Here is a 24,470-nt window from a genome sequence, read left to right as displayed (position 1 = left end):
TATCTTTGGTCCTCTATTAACGATTTACTAAGAATATAAGTGAAATTTTAAATATATCTTATCACTTAAGAAGAAAGACATTCTTTTCTTTTTTATTTTTTACAATCTGTACACAGTATATATATATATTCTTTCCAATCCTATTTTATTCGCTTCAACATGACTGATGATGCAACTAAATCAAATAACACGTCTTATTATATAAACTTCGCTCTCCACTGTTTCTAATTTCTTTGGTTCATCGACACAAGATTCGAATCACGCAATGGAAATATCCTTTCAGCGTACTTTTTTTCGTCTTATAAATAAGTTATTTCACGCATCGAACAAATCTGTATCGAACCACATATTTCATCTAATTTGTCGATGAAATTTCGTAAATTGTTTCATCCATTGGTACGATAACTTCGTGAGTCTGGATTCATCATCAAGGAGGGATAAAACAGGCTAAAATAATACATGGGAAAATTTAAATCGTAGAATCTGGGCGATAAGTTAAACGACGAGGTGGACGAAATCATGGGCGAGGAAAATTGTGGGGAAGAATCGACCCATGGCCTGTGCAATCTCGGTTGCGCCTCTCGATCGACGTCCTTCGACATCGGTGAATTTCTGTTTCCAGATAAGAGAAGGGGTGGACTGACTCCTCCACAGCTACTAATCCCGCTGTCATCCAGACTTCCTGTTTCGCTGGAGGCTGTTCTCGGTCTTTGATTGGCTACATCCAAATGATTCGACGCTCGGATGTTCGATTCAGATTCCGGAAACACGGTCTCATCCTCGTCGTTGATGCGACTCAATCTCTCCGCTTCCGCCTGAAACTTTCTCTTGCATCGAGATTGACCATTGTCCCGGAATCCCTTCGCGAATTTATTGTTGTTGATTTTCAATTTGGTAATGTTTTCGTTCTGAAATAATAAATATGCGAGATTGTATATTTACGAATTAAATTAATTAAATTATACACAAATTCTTTTTTAATTTTGGAATTATTTTTTGATACATGGTTGATACCTGATAAGCGGTTACGGCAATGAACTCGGTTTCGCAAAACTTAAACGACGAGGCTGGTTGACTATAAAGATCGCTGATTCTGGTCGCATCGTCGCAACGAATGATCCAAATTCGTGGAATATATTTATGCATAGAAGTCAAAACAACCTGTAAACAAAAATCGTTAAATTAGAGCTAAAATAAATAAAAGAACATATTCTCGGATATTGTATTGCATTTTTTGAAAAAAAAAGTCGTCGATACATTTGGAATAGCGCGCAAAGTTAGCGGAGATTCCCGCTTTTTTATCGCAAGGAAGAAAACATTCCCTTCATTCGGACAACGTACAGCCGGTAGAATTTTATTAAATTCGTAATTAGTTTGAAGAATCGGCTAAAAGGGCGCCGCTTCGTCGAGATAAGTTGGCGCCTTGCTAAGGATGCCGACGACGATGGAGACAGACGCGATTCTCGAAAACCAGACTGGCCCTTCAACCTTCCCGGAATCACACGCTCTCGACCTATTCAAAATCCTATATAAATCCTGCATGGTAGATATTTCGTTACTTCATTGATAGATATAACTGTCCATCAATGTTCAAACTTTCATTTCCATATTTTACTTTTCTTGCCACGTCGATCAATAATCGATGATCTATTGACTTTTTTCTTTTTTAATTTGAAATCCACCGCATTTTAACAGAATGAAATTGATAATAAAATATTGATAATAAAAAACAACGTAGTAAAAATTTAAAATTAATAGAAGGAACAGCGAAAAATGAAAAATTCTCGAAGAAGAAAAGAAGAACCATCGTCGAAAGAGGACCGCGTGCGGTATCTTTTCGTTTTAATAATCAGTGCCCAGGTATTAAAGGTGACGCAGATCCGCATAAATAATTTCCAGGATATTGGTGAAAAATTGAAAGAACTAGGGGCGCCATAGGGTAAGGCAGCTGGCCAGGATTCATCCTGTCGAGGCATAAACAAACACATTCGTCGAGAGAAAGGGAGGTATATCGATTACAGGGTGTCGTGGAGCGTGTTAATCTTCGTTCTTCACGGACAACAGGCAAAACCGACGTACCCAGCACCGTTTTGAGTAGCTTAAGTCTCGGGAAGGTAAGTGCACGCGGCATCTTCCATTTTCCCTTCAAGATTTTAATCCCAACCCCGGCTCTCGTGCGCCGAGTTTGGTCACTTTACCCAGTTAACGAAGCCTCCTGTTATTTCGCCGACCTAACGCATTAAGAAAGGAATATGGGTTGACTCATGTCGGAAAAAAAGGACGATGTACATTTGGCCAGGTATAAAAATTATCGATGCTACATATTTGTGAGATGATTTGGCAGAATGAAAGAAGAGGAGAAATTTTTAGTGTTAGTATCGAAAATTATAAAATATTCTAAGAAGAAAATAAGTGAAATGATGGAGTAGAAATAAAAAAAAAAAAAGTGAAATTTCTTTTTTTGTTTCTAAATATAAAGAATAGTAGAAACACGTATGTATATCGTTCAAAAAGAAATAAATATTGGAAGAATCATCCGTGGAATGAAAGTTAGAAGCTAATTGAGAACGAAATAGGAATTCTCTAACTCAAGGTTCCCCTTTTTTTTTTAAGTAGGCCCCTAATCGGAAGTGAAACGAGTAGCTAAGAGGGTGGATCCGTGTGTGGCGACCTCCCACATGCGACTCGAAAAAGGAGGCAAACCGTGAGTCGAAACCAGAGACGCGCAAAGAAAGAAAAGGAAGAAGCATTTAAGGACATGCTGGCCTGTCCAAACATGGGACATCTAGATAAATGCCGCTACCGTTTGCTTGCCTATTCCGGACTTCCGTCAGATCTTTTCTTTCTTTTTTTTAATCAAAAATCGAAGGAATTAAACGGAATGAATTAATATTCGATCTCTCGCACGAATCGATAATTAATATTCATTGAATATTCGTTCAAAAATTTTTCATTCAATTCAATAATAATAAATTTCTTTCTTTTTTTTTTTTAATAAATTCAGAAAAAAGACACTCACGTTATTCCTAGGATCGACAGCATTGTTAGTCAATTTTAATTTATCGAATTTGAGCGGTTGTTGTTGCATCCAATGAGCACCGGTCTCGGGACTATCCGGATGCAGGTAAATTCTTCGATCGATTCCAGGCTGCAGTTCTGCTGGACCAATCGACGTCCATCTTGCATTCCCATAACCTTTCTCCAAACTGCCAACACCACTGTTGGTGCCGCCGCCGACATACTTGTGTCGACGATCGGATGCCGGCTCCACTTCGAGGAGGACCCAATAACGGGCACGACGCTCTAATCCTGTGATGGTAAGTTCGATTGATGGGAACATGCGTCTGTAACGAAATCACACAAAGGTTTGCCTTGAATAACATTCTCTAACAAATTTGAATTTCGTAAAAAATTATCGCGAAAGCAATAAAAGTGCAATAACGAAAACAATAATCGATTTGTTAAAAGCTATGAATTCCTAAGATTAAGAAAAAAAAATTATCCATCATTTGTCGTAACATTATTTTGTCATTTATAAGAAGCACATTAAATTTTCGTTTCATTCTCTGAATAGAGTGCAAAATAGACTACTTCAACTTACAAGACTTAACGTCAAAGCCATTTCATCAGCTCAAACGTCTTCTTGACATCGTTGCGGTAAGTGTGCTCTTTTTGCGCGCAGGTAGCATAAGCAAATAGAGAACGAAGGGAAAAATTCGTAGTCATTAACGTGCCAGAGACGAGTGGGCGTCGCCGAACCAACGACTCGGACTGCTGTTACTTCCTGCGACTCTTTAAGTCTTAAGTTTAAGAGCATCACGGCCCGCTATCTTTCGATCCCGACAGCAAGTTTTACCCCTCGTGTAAACATTTCAAACGCGCGGATAATCCCATGAGTAAATCCTATCAAAAGTCAATCTGCGGTGGTTCGGATTCTGCGATCGTTTGCATATCTAATTGCAGATTTTCCATCCTTTGTTCTTTCTCTTATTTTTTCCCAAAGTTCACAGCCCGTCTAACAACGACTACGATTATTACAAATCTTATGTCTGCTTCGAATTACGATTAATGTAACTTTCTTGTTCTCCATTTCGTAAATTGTATTTACACAACTATTAGAATAACATGACCCATTTTCGACTATATTTACGCACGGGAACCTGTGCTACGAATCAGTGAAAGTTACTTAGGCGTTAAATATCCATGGGCTCGCTTAAATCTTCGATTACGATGATGGTACCTGACTCTTCGGTATTTAAAAGTTAAGATATACATCTAAATGGACGCAATTAGTAGTGGAAAATCCATCGTGTTTATCGAAGTGCATTTTAGAAATCACCGTTGATCCTCGAGACATTCGAGACATATTTGAAGTCTTAAGCGAAAAGTTATGCATAATCGCAATGCCGTGTTAGGATTTCGATAATCTTTCTTTTGAAATTAAGCGGATTCAAAGGGAAAATCCGAATGAATTTCTTCATTTCCAAATTCTTGCTATGATTTCCACGATTATTAGCCATTGTTAAATTATGAAATTTTTAAATTGTTAAAGAGGAATCGCCGGTTAACGAATCGTCGAGTGACAACTGAAATCAATTACTCATTGATTGATTTCAAGTTGGAGAAATATGTTCTCAGGATCGACGCAATTCTCGTCGTTCAATCCACTAAAAGTGGCGCCCTTATAAGTGGAGGATTACGCCGTCGCGACGTCTGCTGGAAGAGACCCGTGCGTCGATGATTCGAGCGTGTCTGGTCCTTTTAAAAAGCCTCTCGAAATTATCGAACAAGAAGATAATGCCGTTAATAGCGTGATAGAACAACGCGTGCAGAACGGCAGCACGCGCCTCGCTTCCCTTTCATCTCGTAGATTAGAATGAATCAAAAATCACGTGGCACTAAGTTTTATATTCGAACACCAACTTGAATTATAAATACACATTAGTAATAGTAATATTATCGATTCGATTCAATTTTGATGAAAATTTGTATGGAACTTGGAAGAATTTTAGATATTTTTAAATATCTATATTTTTACTTAAAATAAAACGACATTTCGAAATTTGTATCATTTTTTCTTTGGATCAATTAAACCATAACCTCCGTATAAATCCGTAAAGACGAACTTAGTAGTAGATCGATAACAGGCGAGACGAAATGTGAAATAAATTATCTTTGCTTTAGAAGAATGGATCCTTGTTGTAAAAAAGGATAACGAAGGAGAAGAGAAAACAAGATGTATCTAGGAATAACGGTTCTGGATCGCAGATTTTCATTCGAGAAGCTATCGTTGGTCGGTGAAAAGCAAGGGAGGGAAGCAAAAGCAAAGAACCGAGGGAGGTAAAAAGAACAAGAGGATGGGCCGATCGTGGAAAACAAAACGTATCGAACCTCGCCAAAAGGAAACAAGGAGAACGAACGAGTCGATCGTGACGCGGAATACTGATTAGTGCATACAAGACCTGAAACGGAATGCACGTGGTTGGCACGTGGTATTCTCGCAAGGGAAAAATCGTGGCTGGACCGGAAGGCACGGATATGCGGATGGACAAACACCTTCGTAACTATTGTAAAACCTGAGACCGCCCACGAATTGTCGGTGACCAGTCGTTTCTTTTATCTCGATTATTCGTGGTGTGTTGCCTTATTATTGACAATAGAAAATAGGATCGGAGAAACGAATCTTTCGAACCAAATATCTATGGATGCATTAGTTGCAAAAGTAGTTGTATTATTTGTTCATTATTCATTATTGATAGTATTATTATAAATGATATTATTATGATAACAGCTGCTATTAAATTAATTGCACGCTAGGATTTCACACGTTTAACACGTTTTTTTACATCGCATAAGTAATTCTGAAAAAATTCTTTGACATATTTCAAAATATATAAATTAAATGTTCAAAATAAGTTTCATATTTGCAATTATTTTTCTATACAGTAACGAAAATGAATATCTTGAAAGTTCTATATTTGTTCAAAAAGAGACAAATTTTTCCAAAAGATAAAATATTTATAATTAACGTAACTGTACATGTGTTTATATATATCACGTCACACGTGACAAATCTTGAAATCAATTTCACACGTACTTGTAAGTGAAAGAAAACTTATTTGTATTTCGTAACACGTAAATGTTTCAGATGACCGGATGTTACAAAATATTTCAACAATCTTGTCACGTTCACGTCACGTTGGCGTTTTCCCTCCCCTTTGATTTCCGCGTTCACGAAACAAAATCATCTGGCTGACATCAGCGAGTTATCTTACGCGAGATACAACGCGAAATTTCTCGGTAATCTTATCATAGATAGCCACCGCCTGCGCGTTTGGAAAGGAGTGACCGGTAGCTCGATCGTTTCCGGTGTCAAACGGCCGGAAGTGGTGGTGATTCGTCCTGCATCCGTCCCACGACTTTTCCCCGCAAAATCTACCTTCGTAAAATGATTCGAAGATCGGTGTCATCGATAAATGTGGACACGTCGTCACGACCTTACTTTTACGACCTTCCTTGACCACCTTCCGTGAAACTAATCGCTCTGTCGTCGCTCAAAAGCGTCCCTTCTTTAAAAGTGTCCATTTACCTTCCACGGCTGACGCGTAACTACTGTGTATAATACTGTGTGAAACTTCGCGTCCGAACGATTTGACTCATCGTACGTAAACGATGGCCATCGTTGGAATGAAAAATATTTTAGATTTTATCAAAGTTAAGTAGCATAAAAATTTCAATTATGAATTCTTAAAAGATTTCTCTATGCAGAAATATTGACCGATCATGACCAGTTTTCATCGGAACATGAGCTATCTCATCATCTCCCGATGAAGTGAGAAAAGAAAAAAACAAAGAGTTGAAAAGGAAGTCCGTTTTTAAGTCTTTAAAATGTATGGTTGTATCTATGTACGATATTATAAACGAGCAAAAAAAATTTCTTTAGTGAAAAAGTGAAAACTATACGATTGTGGAAACAATCGTGGAACAGGCCGCATTTTTTCAGGTGAAGACGGTAAAGGTTTCGACGGCGACAGGGTGTGGTCGCTATGGAGCCTGACCATTTCAGCCCCAAGGGAATTCAAGGTAGAAAAAATTATCTAAAAATATCTATTAGATATATTATTTTCACTTTCGAATAATCGTCAATTTACTTTAACGTTATATCTAAAAAACTTTTATTTAAAAAAAAAACACTATAACAAAACACTCTCCATCATGTGTTTCTAACACGAATATTGAGTTATTGGTTGATAAAAAATCATGCACTCACCGGCCTCCTTTCGTAATCACCATTTCCGTGGTTTCCGTGTGAAATTGATGCCACAATTCCCGATTTTGCAATTCAACCTTCACTTGCGAAGGTAAGGGAGGTCCTCTGCCTAGACTCGGCATTGCCCATGTATTTGGATTCGGTATATTATCTGAAACATATTCGTGTCAATAAATTAATATTTTTTTTTTTTCTAAATAAATTTAATTTCATTATTTTTCTCGAATCTTCATTTCTTTCCCATCTTTTCGTGATAAAATCATTAAAATTAAACTTATATTATATGCACCCTTTTCTTCTGCTTGAATAAATAATATAATCAAGCGACTTACACCTCCGCAGTGGATCGTTAAGAATCGCACCGAAGAGGTTCATTAACTCTCGCAACAATAATTCCCACGAATCTACGGGACCATGACTCCCGGTAAAAGATAAAACAAACAACGAAGGCAAATTATACTCGCAGACGAAAAAGAAGAATGATATTTTCGCAACGATAGAAATCATTCACGCAAAAAAGAATAACGGAGAAGAAAGGAAAAAGAAGGAAACATTGGAGTCTTCTTGCAAAATCGTTATCCTTTCCACTTCGTCTACATAGACACTAGATGGACAAGCGAAATAGGGACAAAAAATTGCGCGGATCAGGTAACTCGAATGCCGGGAAGAACACCTTTTCCAAGTGGATCCTATAGAGGCGTCGTAGCTTGGCCGCATGAGCGATTCGCCCTGCACTTGTCTCGCGGTTCTGCGGTTGGGGCATTAGGCTCCGGCTAGGATAATTGCGGCCATCGGTTCATCTTCTTTCTCTTCCTGCCGAGGGGACATCGGTACCGAGCCGTTGTATAGAGCAGATAACGATTGCCCGTTCGACCGAAAGTCGGCGCCTTTCATCCTCGTCCCTGAACGGGGCTCGCGCGGATCTATGTCGCCTCCGCGGCCAACTTGACGCGTATTAAACTCACTCCTCTTTTCACAGACAGAATTACTTTCATTATTTTCCGCTACATGTGGGAAACTAAAAAAATTGGGAAACCACGCGAAGACGAAGATCGACAATCGTGATATTTAAGCGGTACGCGACTGCATTCCGTGCGACTTTAATTGGATAAATTGGAGAGATTGCCATGGGAGGTCGGTGTCGAGATCGGACATAGGGGCAAAAGGATGAATTTCTATTTTCTAATTCATGCGATACTTGATATTTTTAGTTTTCAGAATTGATTTTTGATCGGTATGATTGTTTTGAAAATATATATTCTTATAGATATGTAATACGTATAAAATATATATATATATTTTCTTTTTTTATTACGTGATTACTATAAATAGGACAATAATTTTAGATTGAAATAAAATTTTGAAAAATTTAGAAAAATGAATGAAACACCAAAATTGTGATAAATTTATTAATTTAGCAATTAAATTATAAGAATTAAAGAGCCATTGCATATATAAATTTATCGGTTGAAATTTTCTTACGATTTATAATTCTGAATTCTTCTATCATTTGTTTAATTATTATCAAAATTAAATTTCCAAAATTTAAATTAATGAAAATTTCGAATTGTCATTTCAAAAAAATATCTATTCACTCGTATAACTCAATTATTAAATAATTGAATTATTAAATACTATATTTGATATAAAAATTCTGATTGTCGAAAAAAATTTTAACACAAATATTGCATTCGTATCAAATTGCATTTATTTCGATGTGAAAACATTTTACCAACCTGGTCTGTGTCTTCGAAGAGGAATCTGCTGTTGACGGAAGAATGTTTGTTGATGTAATTGCAATTGCAATTCCATTGGCATTGCCATGATCGAGTTCATCTTTAATCGATGCACTACACCGATTGTATCAATTATATATCACTTGATCGCACCAAAACACAAAAATTCGTAGAAAAATCTATCCGTTCGAAGTACTCAGCGTTAACGCTTAGTAACGACTAAACGTGCATTTCGGAATTGCACTCTGTTACAACGATCCATCACTGCATTCAATGGTTATCCCTCCTATTGGTTGACGCTTTCTCCCCACTATACTAGCGCCGCGCCCACGCTGATCCCATTGGTCGATGCAATTCCAACTCGGTTACAAGTAGCTGCGAAATATATCTATACATCGAAACACCCACGATGCATTCGTGCTAATGAAAGCAATAAAAAAGCGTAGGAAATATTGATGAATTAAAATGAGTACGGAGTAAAAATAAAAATTATGGCACAAAATTCAAATTCTTATAAGTAATCATATAAAAATTGTCCTTCAAAGTGAAGATAAAATTTTAAAATAAAAAAAAACATATAATACATAAATTAATTATTGTTTCTGCAAGATTCTGCAAATCTTGAGTATACAAAACAAATATTTCTTTAAGTCTTTTCTTTACTCTACATCTACATATCTACATCATAATTATAATAATTATTATTGTAATTATTATTATACGATCAATATTATACGAATCAACAAGAAATTTAATAATCATTTCCTTCTTTAATAAAATTATACCTTTCGTGAAAAAAGAAATTTCCCCGTTCCTACAATTAATAAAATTAAATTCCTCGTCCGATTCAGTCCACCCGAAAATCTTTCAACGGAGAAAATCACACAAGAGGAAAATCACATGACACCCACGAAACCGCGTCGTCGGATCACGGTTAACACGCTCGAATTCGCGCGCTCGAAGTCGGCGCATTTGAGACATTCGCGCGCACGCCGTCCTGGCACACGATCGCATTAAGAAACGATGCACGCCGGGTCGTTAGGTACAAGGGAACAGAGGAATCGTCACCATAAATTACGGAATCCGGGCGAGCAGACGGCCGTTAATAGTTTGTTCTCGAGTCTTGGAGACGAGACGAGGCGAGAAGATAAAATCAAGAATCCGTCCGCGGTGCGTCGGCGGTCAAAGAGGAACGGAACGAAACGGAGCGCCGCGAGATACAAATCTACGCTTTTCTCGCTCCCTTATGCGCCGTTTTTCTCGTACACCACCGCTCTCCCGCTTGTCGTCGCTTCGCCTTTTTTTTTCTTCTTTTTTTTTTCTTTTTTTTTCTTTTCTTTTCTCCCTCCCACCGTAGAAAACGTATCCCTCGCCGCCTACGACGTCGGTCATCGCACCATTGTAGTGGGTTCCAGATTGTGGATTAACTGTAAGCGATACCCACAACAAAGCGCGCGCACTTTTACCTGACAGCTCCGGCTACCTGTAGTTCTGCTATTTTATGGCAGTATTGTAATGCCTCTCGATCGTGTCATTGTCAACTGCTTCGAGAATTACCGAGGTTGAAGAATATACAACATTGTCAAATCCTTGGGAATGATTTTCATCGGTGAATATGAATGAACGATCATTCATCGATACATCTTTTATTTTTTTGTGAATCAGAATTGGAACGTGTTAATGATATTACGATGACACGCGATTTTATGACATTTGCATTCTTGGATGATTGAATTGCTTGATTTATGGAACGAAGGATTGCTGATTGATCTTGTTATTTTGTTATTCCTTTCGTTTGCTCGAATCTGGAAAAATACGCGAGAGTTTTAAATCAGAGATTAATTTAATTTTTTAAATAGAAAAATTTTTAAATGATAGAACTTACGAACGAATTGATAAGTAGTGAATATTTCAGATAAAAAAATGGTCAAAACTTTGTTTACTTGTATATAGTATTTGAAAAGCTGGAAAAAATATTTCTGGTAAAGAGATGCAGCTGTTTTCGAAAAGGGAAAGAATTTCGTTCTGGAATCTACAGTTTATCTAGCAACGAAATGTTTTCTTGCAAACCGACACGTGCATCCAAATTCTGTTCCTTTCGTGAAAAATGAAAAAATTTTCGAAAAATAATATTAATTAAGTTGATATTAAAATATCAATTTATTCGTATATTTTCCATCAAAGATAAAAAATTTATTTATAACTGAAGATTAATTTTTTAAAAATTTATTATTTATTTAAAACAAAAAAAAATATCTTATAAAATATCTTAAATAAAAAATATTAAAATATGAAATTAAATATTATAATAATTTAATTATATATAATCTAATGTAATTAATATATAACTGCCCTATAAAATTAATTTGCCTTTAGAATTTCTATATTTGACCAATTAAATAAACGATAGTATTATTAGTATCATCACGAAAAATACTATAATCCCTTTTCAATAATAAAAGCTCACGCCTGCTGGCAGATCAGTTTCAAGTTTCATCAGGGGGTCTTGGAATTTTACGTCCTTTTCAAATCCGACTATATATTTTCTTCTCGACAATTGGACAGCTCAAAAATTTGGACAGCTTTTTATTTTTCGTTTAATCCTTTTAATCCTAAGTATTTAATAAGGTGTCAATCATTAGATATATTGATAATTCACTTTAAAAACATATATAATATTAAAATTTGATCATCAATTTATATCGGAGATCGATTATTCTCTTAAATAATCGATAACATAAATTCTCATAAGTTTTTAATCATATTGAATTAATATTCTGAATTAATCTTCCAATTAGATTGTTGAACTTCTTGTAAACTTATCGATTTTTGATACAAATTTTTACGTGAATTTATAGAAATATGTGTAATCTGGATATGGTTTAAGTGTAGAAACTTTCGACGAAGAAAAGAAAAGAGATATTTAAGGGGGAAAGTGAGTAAGGAGAAGCCGACAAATAGGTTTTACGGCTCACTTCCTGTCCGTCGCACGCGACAGTTATGCGCCCTATAATAAGACGGTGGTTACTTTCCGAGACGGCTTGAATTACCAGCGAAGGAGTAAAATCATAATTTACGTTCCACCGATCCTACGATGTATACGTGTTTCTCTTTTTTAATTCATTTGCAATATTAACAAAAAAATAAAGTATATTCTTCGAAGGACAACATAAATGTTTTTATTAAAAGATATAGTTATTGTATTTTAAAATTAAATTTTAAATTTATATATAAATTTAATTTAACTTTCAATTTCAATCAAATTGAATTTGAATTCATATATTTTTTTAAAGATAAAAAAGATAATATTTGCATCAAATTAATTACTTTATAAAAAAAATAAAATAAAAAATTTTCCATTAAATTTAAAAAAAATAAGCTTTTTTTAACTTATGTTTTTAAACATAATTTAATTTAATATATTACAACAATAAGAAACTATAAATAAGAATTTAGAAAAATAATTTTAACATGATATTCTAACTTTTAGCATTGCAATTGAGATTATTTTCTTAACATTGACAAAATTTAAAAGACTTAACATCATACTGAAGTATTTTACGTATAAGATTTCCTACTATAGAAACTTTTCGAAGAAGAGATAAACAGAAGCAAGGATAAGTAGACTTTCTATCTTATAGCGTTAAAGGACAAAAACGGGAACCTTCATTTTTAGAGTGGCCACTCTAACATGAATGTTTATGAGCTCACACAGAAGTCTTGTACGATCATTTGACAAAACTATTCATTTATTTATTTATTATTACTGAATTCTTAATCAATGATGAGTATCGCGAACTTATTTCAACGATAGGAAAATTAAACTAAATAATCTCTCAATGAACTTTTCAAATATACCATGAATTTATTATGATATCTTTCATAATGAAATAAAGGCATGCAACGTAGATCTTTGTGTAACATATGTTTCGCAAAAATCTCCAAATCAACAAATTTCATATCGCCACACATCAAATAAATTGTTAGATAAACTAGTAGATTGTTAGTAGAAATGGTTAGAAGGTATTGTTATTTCAGGACATTTGAGAATAAACACGTTTAAAACACGAAAATAACGAAACATCTGAGATTCTTTGACCTAAAACCATAGCAACTGATAATTTTTTTCATGTTTCTACATATTTTTAACTAACTTCTATAATAATCTTTTCGATAAAATAAAAAATTTTAATACTGCTTCTTCTGAAAAAGATAAAAAAAATTAAAGAAAAGTATGATATATCACATCTAAATTTTAAAATTATTATAAATTAAATCCTATTAAAATAAAAAGCATTCATTCAATAAGCCAATATTACAAATATAATTTAAATATAATTTTATACATAATAATGTAGTCACATCATATGTAAAGTCACATAAAAATACGGAAAATAGTCCAAATAAAATAATGTGTCAACGCAGAGAAGATTTTCTGATCGATCATAATATACATAATAAATATATAATATGATATTTTAAAAAAAATATATAAAATGACGTTTTCAAATGGATTTTCATGCATGAACCGATACGCTTTGAACATTTCTCTGCTTTTAGCACAATTCTTCACATATTCTTTTTGTGTTAAAATAATTGCATTTGTCAGATCAATATTATGTTTTATCAATATATCGATTTAAAACTAATTAAATAAAAAGAAAAATAAAGAAATTTGAAATTTATAATTATTTAAATACTTTATAATTAATATTAAATAGATATAAATAGAATAAGATATAAAATAAAGTAGAAATGCTAATAAAAAACAGTAAAATTTGTAATACTAGTTTTGTCTTTTTTCAGACTTTATTTGTATTTATACATTCTTTATTCATCTTATTCATTTTTAAAAGAGTTGTACACAAACTATCGATCGCCGTTTACAACATCCTATAATACTATATTGTATGATAAAGTATCTTGCAATTGACTGATTATCGTACATAAATGTATATATCTTGGATATCATTTCTTTTAACTCTTTCAATGAGAATACCAAGTTCAAAATTTGATAAGCTTAACTTGCAATAATAATACAAATCAAAGTTTCTTTTCAATTATATTTATCTTATTTATGCTTTCTGCAAAAAATAATAATGCTTTTATAAAAAATTTTAAATATCACGCTTATCAAATATCCACTGAAAGAGTTCGCAAAAAATAATTAATTATAGTAAATATAAAATGACCATTTTAAACTTCGAAGTGACTGAGATTCGATCAATTTCTTTAAATAATCACAGTATATTCACAATTTTACAAAATAATTTGATATAGCGCATTAAAAATGGTCATTTATAACTGTACAGATTAAACTTTAATATGAATATCTTTTTTAACATTAAACAAATAAAAACATATATCACATAAACTTGAAGACTAATTTACATAGATACACAGATATAGAAATTTCTAATGAGCAGATATTTTTAAAAATCGTTGATCCATTCGTCAAATCTTAATTTATTTTCAAAAATCACCATTATAAATTGTATGTCATATCAAAGTCCATCGTCTTTTATTTCCACTTTCAATTATTCTATCAATTATTACACCACAGGTGTTATCGATACCGATTAAGGAAATCGAAAAAAACTGAAAACTGGATTCTTTAAGTTTTCAGTCTTAATGCTATCATTCTGTATAAATACATCTCTAAATATGTACGTGGACATTCATGTAAGCACGCGCACATAAGATATAATATAAACGTACATATAATGTATGATAGATACATAATATTTGATGTATGAATGCGAAAATTATAATAGATATATATATTCATTTCGACTTAGGAAAATTAACTTGCAAATATTTCAAACATTACTGGATTTTTGTAATTTCAATTGAATTACCCTGAATATGGTATTTTATGATATTTTTTTAAATCAGTTGAAGCTGAAAATATATTGAATAAAAATTAATATTTATTATCATTTCTTTATTTAACTAAACTTAGATAAAGCATATTTATCAATTAAAGTATATTTATCAATTATGGCACTAACTTGGAACTGTTTTCAATAAAACTCGAATAACACTTATTTAAAGTAGAAAAGAAATTGTAGAATTAGCTTATTTTAACTGTGAAATCAAAGTATTATACACAATATATGTAATACATATACATTTATGATTTAATCATTGAATCTCACTAAATACATTTATAATAGAAATCATATTGACTTAGCATATTATAAGCAAAAATACTTCATTATTTTTATGAAACTACATTTACAAATGATATTACAACTCTTGAAATTTAATATCTATTATTAAAAAAATTAATGACAAAAATTTTAAATTGAAAATTGATAATCCTTACCAACAACATCTCCTTGTGATAATAATTAAATCTTATATCATAATATTCAAAAGTTTATTAAAAATAATATGAAAATTTGAATAATAAACAACAAATCAACATTACAATATTGAAACTATTGTATTAATTAAATTATGATAATAAAAATTTGATAATAATAATAATAAAATTAATCTAATTTATGTAGAACATTTTTTTGAAAATACGTATGATTACTTTATATATAATCTCTATTGTGTTTTTATATTAAATCTTTTTGAAAAAAAACATTATTTACATTTTCCTGTAATTTTTAAAAAAAATTTAATCATATATTAATTCGAAAGTTTAAGATATGCATTTGTTTGAATGTTATTAGCATTAAATTATATATATAAATTGAAAAAAAAATATACACAAGAATAACTTTAAAAAAAATTCTTTTAATTTAAGCGTATATTTTTACGCTTAACAAAAACATTTTTAAGAATAATATATAATCAAAATTTGCTTTAATGTTAAAAATATTATAAACGTAAAAAGTAAAGAATTTTTCTTTTTCCATATTATTCTTTTATATTATAATAATTATTATATTAATTATTTGTAACAATAAAAAAATATTTATTATTTAATACGATTATTTAATGGACAAAATAATGAAAATATTAAAATAGAAATTTTTATATAGAATAATAGAATATAGAATAAAAACATATCTCTGTTAAAGTTAATATGAAGATATAACATCAATATATAAGAGTTAGAATTTAATATAGAAACATTATATGTGTAAATACTGATATTTCTGTATATGCATTTTATGAAACATATATATATATATAATTATTTTTTTACATTATTTAATATTATTAATAAATTTAAAGTTGTAAGTAAAACTAATAAGTACAATAAAATAATAAAATTTGTTCTGAAAATAATATTGAAATTTGTTTTAGTTTTTTATATGTAATGAAAACTAATTTTATAACAATTGAAAATATTATTCTTCAAATTATTATTAAGTACGATTCTGACTTAATATCTATAGTAATAATTTTTTATAGCACCTGTCTATATTTATTTTGAATTTGAATATTTAATAATATTAATATATATCATTTAAGTTTTAAATAATTTACAATACAATTTTCGTAATTTGTTCAATCAAAAGCAATGTCTGTAATTATTTTCTATCAATATATCTTCGAATATCTTTCGCAAATTGATTCATTATCATATATATTTTATTCGTATCTAAAGTACTCTTACTTATAGATATACTTTTAAAATACTTATAAAATAATTTAAATATAATATTTAAAGTACTATAAAAAAGATTTTCAAATGTAAATGAATTGAAAAACTGTTTAGAATTCTTTTATTTTAACAATTATTTATAAATTAAAAAATTCAAAAACAATAGCACTTTAAATATATGTAAAAATATAACTTCATTATTCAATATCATACAATCATTAAAATTTCATTTAAATACATTACAAATAAAATTGAATTATTTTCTATCAATGCTCTGACTAGATAAAAAAAGATAATTCAGTTTTCATTTAAAACAGAACAAAAATTTATATCAAATAAGTGAAATCTTTTTTATATTATAACTATTTATATTTTAATAAATTAATAAATATTCAATTAATTCCTATTAAAATCCAAAAAAACGTTTAAATTAAATATATATTTTAAATAAATTACAGATTTAATGCAAAAACAATAAAAATATAATAATTATTAATAAAATATGTATATTTTAATTTTGTAAAAATTTTCATATTAAAAAAAATTATTTTAATAATATATTCTATGGACACTTTCCTATTATTCAATAATATCAGTTTGTTGTTTATATAAATATTTGTTGATCATTTTTTTTCAGTAAATAATAATAATAATAAAATATAATATTTAATATATTAAAAAAATTTCTAAAAATAAAAAAAACTTTAAATAAAATAACTTTTATAATATTATAATATTTAAAATAAAATTTTTAAACGTTTAAATAAAATTTTAAACATCTAAATATTTTTATTTAAAAATAAATTTGTCTAAAAACAGTACAATTTTAATGCTGATTTTTTTAAAACATGAAATTCTTTTATCAGAAACTTTGATCAAATTTAATCAAATTTTTGTTTTTTTTTTTTTTTTTTTTTTTTTAATCAAAAAAATATTTAAGTCCAGTCGACTGTTTTTGAATCAGAAGCTGGTCCCGGACTTACGGACAAAATCGGACATGATTAATGGATATGACATGCAAGTGCGATACGAAACTTTTTCATTTATTCAAACTTCAGAGTTTAATTTTAAAAAAACAAAATTTCATTTTTATGTTGTAAATCTCTATCGATTCTAAAATATATATATTTGTTGTTTTTTTCTTTATAAGTTTTTGAAATTAACTATTATTTTGTATAATCAATGTAATCCTTTTTGTATAAATTATTATATTAAAAAAATTATTAATTGTATCAATTACTATGCATAATATAATTTTTTAGTCACATTAAAAACAAATTCAAATTTAAATATTTAAAAAATTTAAACATATTAAATTATTTATAAAATTTAAAAAATATATATATCGCTTATATAGTTCGTCATACTTAAACAATTCTGTAATTGCTATGATTTTATACAATTTTTCTAAGATTACAAGATTTTCTAAGATTATATATATTAACATATTCATCAAATATTAAATAAAATAAAAAAAAATAAAATATTTTATATCTTTTATGTAATTATTCTTATCTATTTACTTGTTATATTAAATTGTTTATAACTGTGTATTACCGATATATTATTTCTTTATGATATTCTAGAATAACAAATTTATTAATAATCATAATGTTTATTCATTTTTAAATTCTTTTTTCTTCTTCATAAGTTTGTACGTTTTGATATTAAAAAAATTCTATATATTGTACTTTTTTCGTAATTGTTTCATCATTGTAAATGTCAATTTTATGAAGAAAATGTTCTGGGTCTACGTAAAAGAAATGTAAAAGAAGGTCAAGATTCATATATTAATCTTTGATAATGTGGAAATATCTCCCATGTTGGAAGATGTAAACCAAATTCTAAGGCCACCAAGACAGCAAATTCAGATGTAATTAAATCCTTACGATTTAAACGAAATACACTTTCAATTCTCTGTAAATTAAATAAAAATTGAATCCAAAAAATATTCCATATATAACTGATTTATGCACTAATATATTAATATAAAATATTTATACATATGAAATAAATACCTCTATTAATGATTTGAGAACATCACCCTTAACATCATTTAATTTTGCTGCAAGAAGTAAGCATGCACCAGCACATAATTTCCGCGTTTGTTTCGTAACAACATTTCGAAGAATAAGTTTCTCAAAATACACATAAGCCATTGCTACTGTTAAGAGATCAATACCATATTCCATTTTTGCTATTTTTCTCATCTCTCGTTTTAAACTATATATATCGTTTATTATAATTTATTATTAAATTTTAGATAAAAAAACATTATATACACAGTATTGACTGTGAAAGTTTTCACAATTCGAAACATTATCTGAACACTATTTGAATAGATATATAATTCATAACATAAATTCAAATAATGAGTGAGATGTCAATACTCAAAAACTCTCAAAAATTAGTTTGCGTCCATTTTTATCTTTTTTTCATAAAAATTCTAACGCTCTCATGTACAATACTGTATATATTTCATAAATCATGTATCATTTTTAATACCAACCTCCTTAACTTACTCAATGTAAGCTGTATATGTGGAAACTTTTCCTTAAATTTGTCATTTAATTCTTTTTTTAAGTCAGATGGTCTTACATAATCAATAACTGATGCCTATATAAAAAAAATCAAAAATAAATCATTAAATAAAATTATTATAACATATTTTTATTAGAAATTTACGTACCATGTATGATGTAAATGTAAGCAATGTTCTATGTTTTCCAGCTATAAGTTCTGGATCATCCAATAAATTGGGATTATATTGTAATGATTGTTCATCCCAATCATAAACTAAAAAATATATTATAAGAATATATTATTTTATTTATAATAAAATAATATATTATTTCAAATATTTATATATTATATAAAATACCTTTAGAATCAGTATTGAAAGATAATGGTGGAGATTCTGGTGTTAAATGTTGAGTACGATGTGTAGTCGTATCATATGATAGACACCTGAAAAAAATTTTAATTTTCAAAGTATAGTACAAAAAAATAACTTCAACAATTACATGTAATAAACATGTAATATGTAATATATAATAATTTTTAAATATTTTATATATTAAATACACTAAATATTACAAAAAGTTAATGACAAATAATACTATTTATTATGAAGATTTATATAGATATATGTATGTTAATATGAAATGATCATAAATGTAAATGACAACATGTATACATTAAGCAAGATAAATATAATATCTTATTTATTGATCAATCCTGAAATAAAAATATCTATTTTAACAAAAATATTTATTTGAATTCATTACTTTATTATCAATAACAATCTAAACAATTATTAAATATACAAAATATAAGTATTTTTTCTAATAAATATTAGTTATTAAATAATAGTATGAATAATAATGAATACTATTATATATTAATATAATATTATTATGAATATTATTATATGATATATCTATATTATATATATAATGTATAATGTATAATAATATATAATGTAATAAATATAATATAATAGATTAAAAAAATAAATATAATTATACTAAAAATTATCTACTTCAAAAATTAATTAACATTATAAATTATACTTCTACTATATAATATTATTTTACTTTAGTTTAATCTTTGTTTGATACAATATGATTACATATTTTACCATTTAGAGTGATCCACATTCCATGTAATAGTTTTTGTCCTGCAAAATATGGTTAAAAAATTTTGTTATAAGACAAAAAAAATAGTGCAGTGTATGTTCTGTGAAGATATATGTATAAATGAAATTTATAAAAGATGAATGGAAATTATATAAAATAAGAAATATATAATGATAACATTTCTCTTTCAACAAAATAATATTACAAAATACATATACTTTGCAAAAATAAAATAAAATATCAAATAAAAGTAAAAGTATATAAAATTTAATAGTATAAATTATAAATACCTTGAAACTATAGGATGTTTGTTAGGTATAAGTTCTATCGTCTCATTATCACTAAAATGTAATTTTTTATCCTTTTGAAATTGTCTGGATGGAACAAGTAATTGTCCATAAGATATTTCCTACAAACATATAAAATTCATATGGAAATAAAAAACTATAAATTGAATTGAATTATTTAATTAAATACCTGGCCGTCTTTAGCATGCTCTATACCCAATAAACCAAAGGGATCAATATTATCATTAATTGCTGATAATGGTCTTTGTGAAGAAATATTTTTTCTTCGCCCTGTATCTTTACGTAATTCAGACCTATAAATAGAAAAGAATTTATAATAATATATATTGTATATTTTATTATACACATAATTATATATTATATATTATATATTATATATATATATATATATATATATATATATATATATATATATTATGTTATATATTATTATACACATATTATACATGTAATATACATAATTTAGTTTTCATATTTATCTTACCAACTAGATCTCTGTCCTTTATTATATGGAAGAGCAGAAAATACTAGAAATGGCACACGCTTATTAGACACCAAAACTAATCTATCATCTCCAAATTTATAACCATTTATAGGTCGTTGCATTAAACGTAATTCTCTTGTAACTTCTGGTATTATACCACTATTTACAGAACTACATTGCACATTATTTGGTGTCTTTGTTTTTGATTTTGAAGATTGTGGTTTAGAACGTAAAGAACCAATACTTTCATTGGAACTATTATACTGATGTTTTATATCTTCCGAAAGAGTAGATGTTTGATGAGTTATACGTTTTTTATATTGTAAAGAACCAACTCGTCTTTCAGGTAAGGAATATTCACTGCCAGTTGTACCAGTACTATAAGAAATAGAAATAAATATTTTATATTATATATTTAATAATATATAAAAGATAAAATATAAAATTAAATTAAGTTTTCTAAGTTAATTATAAATTTAATAATCCTAAATACTGTATTTAATTTCTTGTTTATATAATTATAATAATTTTAAATGGATTATAATATTAAATATAGAAATATAGATAGAATATTGATATATATTTATTCATATGATAATTTTAAATTGTAAATATTAATTTTATAATATTGAAATATAAAATATAAATTTCAATGAAATATAATTAATTAAAAAAATGATAGTTATAATGAAAAAAACAATTAAATACTTTAACTTTATATAATAATTATAATAAACATAACTCAAATTAAATTATAAATCATTAATTCAAATTCAATAACACAATATTATAAATATATTTTTCTAATATTTATACAATATTATAAATATTTTTCCAATTAAATTAAAATAATTAAATGTATATAAATTAGATAAATATTTTTTTTTAAATAAATAAATATCTACATCTTAATAAATTTAATATAAATTTTTTTAAAAAATAAGGAAATTTTATATATATTGATTAAATACATTCATATATATATTCCTTTATGTTCTTTATGTTTTTCTTGTTTTATCCTTAATTTTGATCATAAATAAATATGTTATTTTATAACATTATTTCAATACATTAAGATAATAAAAATTATATTATATTATATTAACATTTTATAATATTATATTAATCATAAACAGCACTATTGTTATATAAAATTATTATAAAAAAATTTATAATATATATATTGAATATAAAATATTTTTAATATAATTTTAAAAAAATAATTATATAAAATTATCATTATAAAATAATTATATTAATTTGTTATTGATTATTATATAATTTGTTAATCACATATGATAGATGGCAAATATAAATAATATACTTTTAGTTATAATTAATCTTAAAAGGAATGGATAAGATATCACACCAATTTATTATTGTACTTGTTTATTTTAATAAAATTATTTATTTTAGTTTATTGTAATATATAATAAAATCAACAATTTAATTATTTATATTTTGAACAGATAATAAATTTTAAACCATACTTGATACATTTCATAATTTACAAAAAATAGTAAAACAACTTAGATTTCTTTTCCTAACATAAATAATTTGTAAATTATTTTATATAAATATATATAAATTATAAAATTACAAGAAATTAAACTAAAATTTGTCTGTAAAATTGAAGAAATAAAATATGTATTTTTCATTTAAAAAAACTCAAACTGTTTACCGTTCTCTGAATGAACTATGAAATCCAGTAGAAAGCTGTGGATAATTTCTTTCTTGTTCTAAGAATACAGCCACTGCTGCCTTTGCAGGAGTCAATAACCCGTCAGAATTTGAACTAAATGAATTGTGTTCACCACTTTTTGGCACTAATTGTGGAGAGCTTGTTTGCTTTGTAGATGAGGATATTAAATGCTCTTCAGTACAATCATCGAGAACTTCTTCAGTAGAAACGGTCAAATCAGATTGACGAACATCAACTTGATGTGCCTGACTATCACTGAGGGTACGTGTATGAGCAACACCATTCCGTGAAAGAACAGCTAATTTGGTGTCGCGGTGGCTGCCATCGAGAGAGATGTTCGAAAGAAATGTTAGCGCGGCCAACCTTCTGCGTGAATGATTCTTTTTTAAGGCTGCTGCCATTCCACGGTTGACCGTGTCGATAGATCAGTATTACCGAGTACCAACGTAAACGACCAGGAAAAAGACGAACACCCAATGAAGATTCTTTTATCAAACGAGGACAACTACTAGGATCACAATTCATTATCACTGCTCGTACACTTAGTCCTGACATTTTCTATTAATATGCTCACACAGCGCACGTAGAAACGTGAACCGGTGTTATTCATCATCGTACTGATTCCTTTCATAAGATTAAAACACAAATCCTGCTACCAATGAAACAATCTTCCTTCCTACTACGCAACACTGTGATCCATCCTCTTGTCGGCCGAGTAGTACCCTTTACTTTCTTCTGCGACTGCGCATTTTCTTACATATGTATGTGAATTAATGTCGAAATATAGAGAATTTTCTAGAAATTTCATATTTTCCTTTAAAAAATTCATTATATTTTTTTTATAAAAATTTATATTGTTATCAAATGTTTAATAAATTTTATAAAACATTTTATGTTTGTCATTTTCATCATGCACATTATCTTATGAGGTTAATAAAAATTTTCTAAAATTAACTATATAGTGATAATTTTATTGTCTTCTTCTTACATTAAAAATAAATAATAATATTATTTAATATGAATATAATTTTACTATTCAAAAATAAGTGCAAAAAATACACTGTTTATAAAAGTATATATTATAAATACTATATTAACTAGTTCATATTTTTCAAATAGATATATTGAAGTAAAAAAACGTATTCTTAAAATAATCAATATAAAAATTATAAAACAATGTAAATTATTAAGCATTATATTTCTGTTCATATCTATTGAAATAAAATTGCAAAAATAATATAATATAATTAATATATATAATTTTTGATAAATTATAAATAAACAAAAACGAAACAAATATAATTCACTAATATAACAATAACAATGGTTATAAATTTTCATAATTATTTTATAGATATATATATTTCAATCGATGTTAATATTAAATTCTTACCCTTCAATGGCACTTCCAATGTTAATATTTATGAGGTTATTAACCAACAGTCGATAACTTTCAATTTTAATTAAAAATAACAATTATAAATTATTTTTTAGTTATATATAACAATTCTTAAAAGAAGTTATTATATACGTGTAATTATTAAAAACATTATTATATTTATAACATACATCTCGTTTTTAAATTCAAATTTTTTTTCATAATAATTGTTTCATTTTCTTTCTGATGAATTAAAATATTTTTTTAAAACATATACATATACACACATATATATATATATATATATATATATATATACAATATATATATATATATAATACACAATATACACACACACATATATATATTTAAATTTATACAATTTTT

At 28.0% G+C, this 24,470-nt stretch overlaps 2 protein-coding genes across 4 annotated transcripts; both read right to left on the bottom strand.

Annotated features, from left to right (window-relative positions):
- Positions 1 to 248: 248 nt before the first annotated feature.
- Positions 249 to 9,236, bottom strand: LOC100864343 (T-box transcription factor TBX5). The gene is made up of 5 exons (XM_086915356.1): positions 9,007 to 9,236; positions 7,271 to 7,421; positions 3,020 to 3,344; positions 1,015 to 1,161; positions 249 to 908 (listed from the first exon to the last, which is right to left on the bottom strand). The coding sequence occupies exons 1-5, from the start codon at positions 9,104 to 9,106 to the stop codon at positions 387 to 389; spliced, it is 1,245 nt and encodes a 414-aa protein (XP_086771482.1). The 5' UTR covers positions 9,107 to 9,236; the 3' UTR covers positions 249 to 386.
- Positions 9,237 to 10,636: 1,400 nt separating this feature from the next.
- On the bottom strand, positions 10,637 to 23,653 carry LOC100864464 (CDK5 and ABL1 enzyme substrate 2). Of its 3 annotated transcripts, XM_003691311.3 has the most exons (10): positions 22,685 to 23,653; positions 21,004 to 21,381; positions 20,689 to 20,812; positions 20,502 to 20,620; positions 20,214 to 20,252; positions 19,455 to 19,540; positions 19,263 to 19,369; positions 19,083 to 19,189; positions 18,592 to 18,796; positions 17,596 to 18,490 (listed from the first exon to the last, which is right to left on the bottom strand). In XM_003691311.3, exons 1-10 carry the CDS (start codon positions 23,104 to 23,106, stop codon positions 18,350 to 18,352), a joined length of 1,728 nt encoding a protein of 575 aa, XP_003691359.1. In that variant the 5' UTR covers positions 23,107 to 23,653; the 3' UTR covers positions 17,596 to 18,349. The 3 variants fall into 3 exon arrangements, with proteins under 3 accessions (XP_086771481.1, XP_003691359.1, XP_012351163.1); XM_086915355.1 differs by lacking the exons at positions 17,596 to 18,490; positions 18,592 to 18,796 and adding an exon at positions 10,637 to 10,811; XM_012495709.2 differs by lacking the exon at positions 20,214 to 20,252.
- Positions 23,654 to 24,470: the final 817 nt, after the last annotated feature.

Source organism: Apis florea, unplaced genomic scaffold, assembly GCF_048593485.1.
Source record: "Apis florea isolate Af1SG1 unplaced genomic scaffold, ASM4859348v1 contig_3772_pilon, whole genome shotgun sequence".
In the NCBI taxonomy this organism is placed as follows: domain Eukaryota; kingdom Metazoa; phylum Arthropoda; class Insecta; order Hymenoptera; family Apidae; genus Apis; species Apis florea.
The sequence above is the reverse complement of the archived record's forward strand: the minus strand, read 5'-3'. Positions and strand labels throughout refer to the sequence as shown.

Bases quoted from the DNA above. Each gene is read 5' to 3' on its own strand.
- LOC100864343 (XM_086915356.1), bottom strand. From the start codon at position 9,106: ATGAACTCGATCATGGCAATGCCAATGGAATTGCAATTGCAATTACAT. The intron at 7,422-9,006 runs GTTGGTAAAATG...AATATGTTTCAG, and splicing joins TCTTCGAAGACACAGACCAG to ATAATATACCGAATCCAAAT. The intron at 909-1,014 runs GTATCAACCATG...TTATTATTTCAG, and splicing joins TTGCCGTAACCGCTTATCAG to AACGAAAACATTACCAAATT.
- LOC100864464 (XM_003691311.3), bottom strand. From the start codon at position 23,106: ATGGCAGCAGCCTTAAAAAAGAATCATTCACGCAGAAGGTTGGCCGCG. The intron at 20,813-21,003 runs GTAAGATAAATA...TTCTATTTATAG, and splicing joins AAAGGACAGAGATCTAGTTG to GTCTGAATTACGTAAAGATA. The intron at 18,491-18,591 runs GTATTTATTTCA...TTTAATTTACAG, and splicing joins TTCTCAAATCATTAATAGAG to AGAATTGAAAGTGTATTTCG.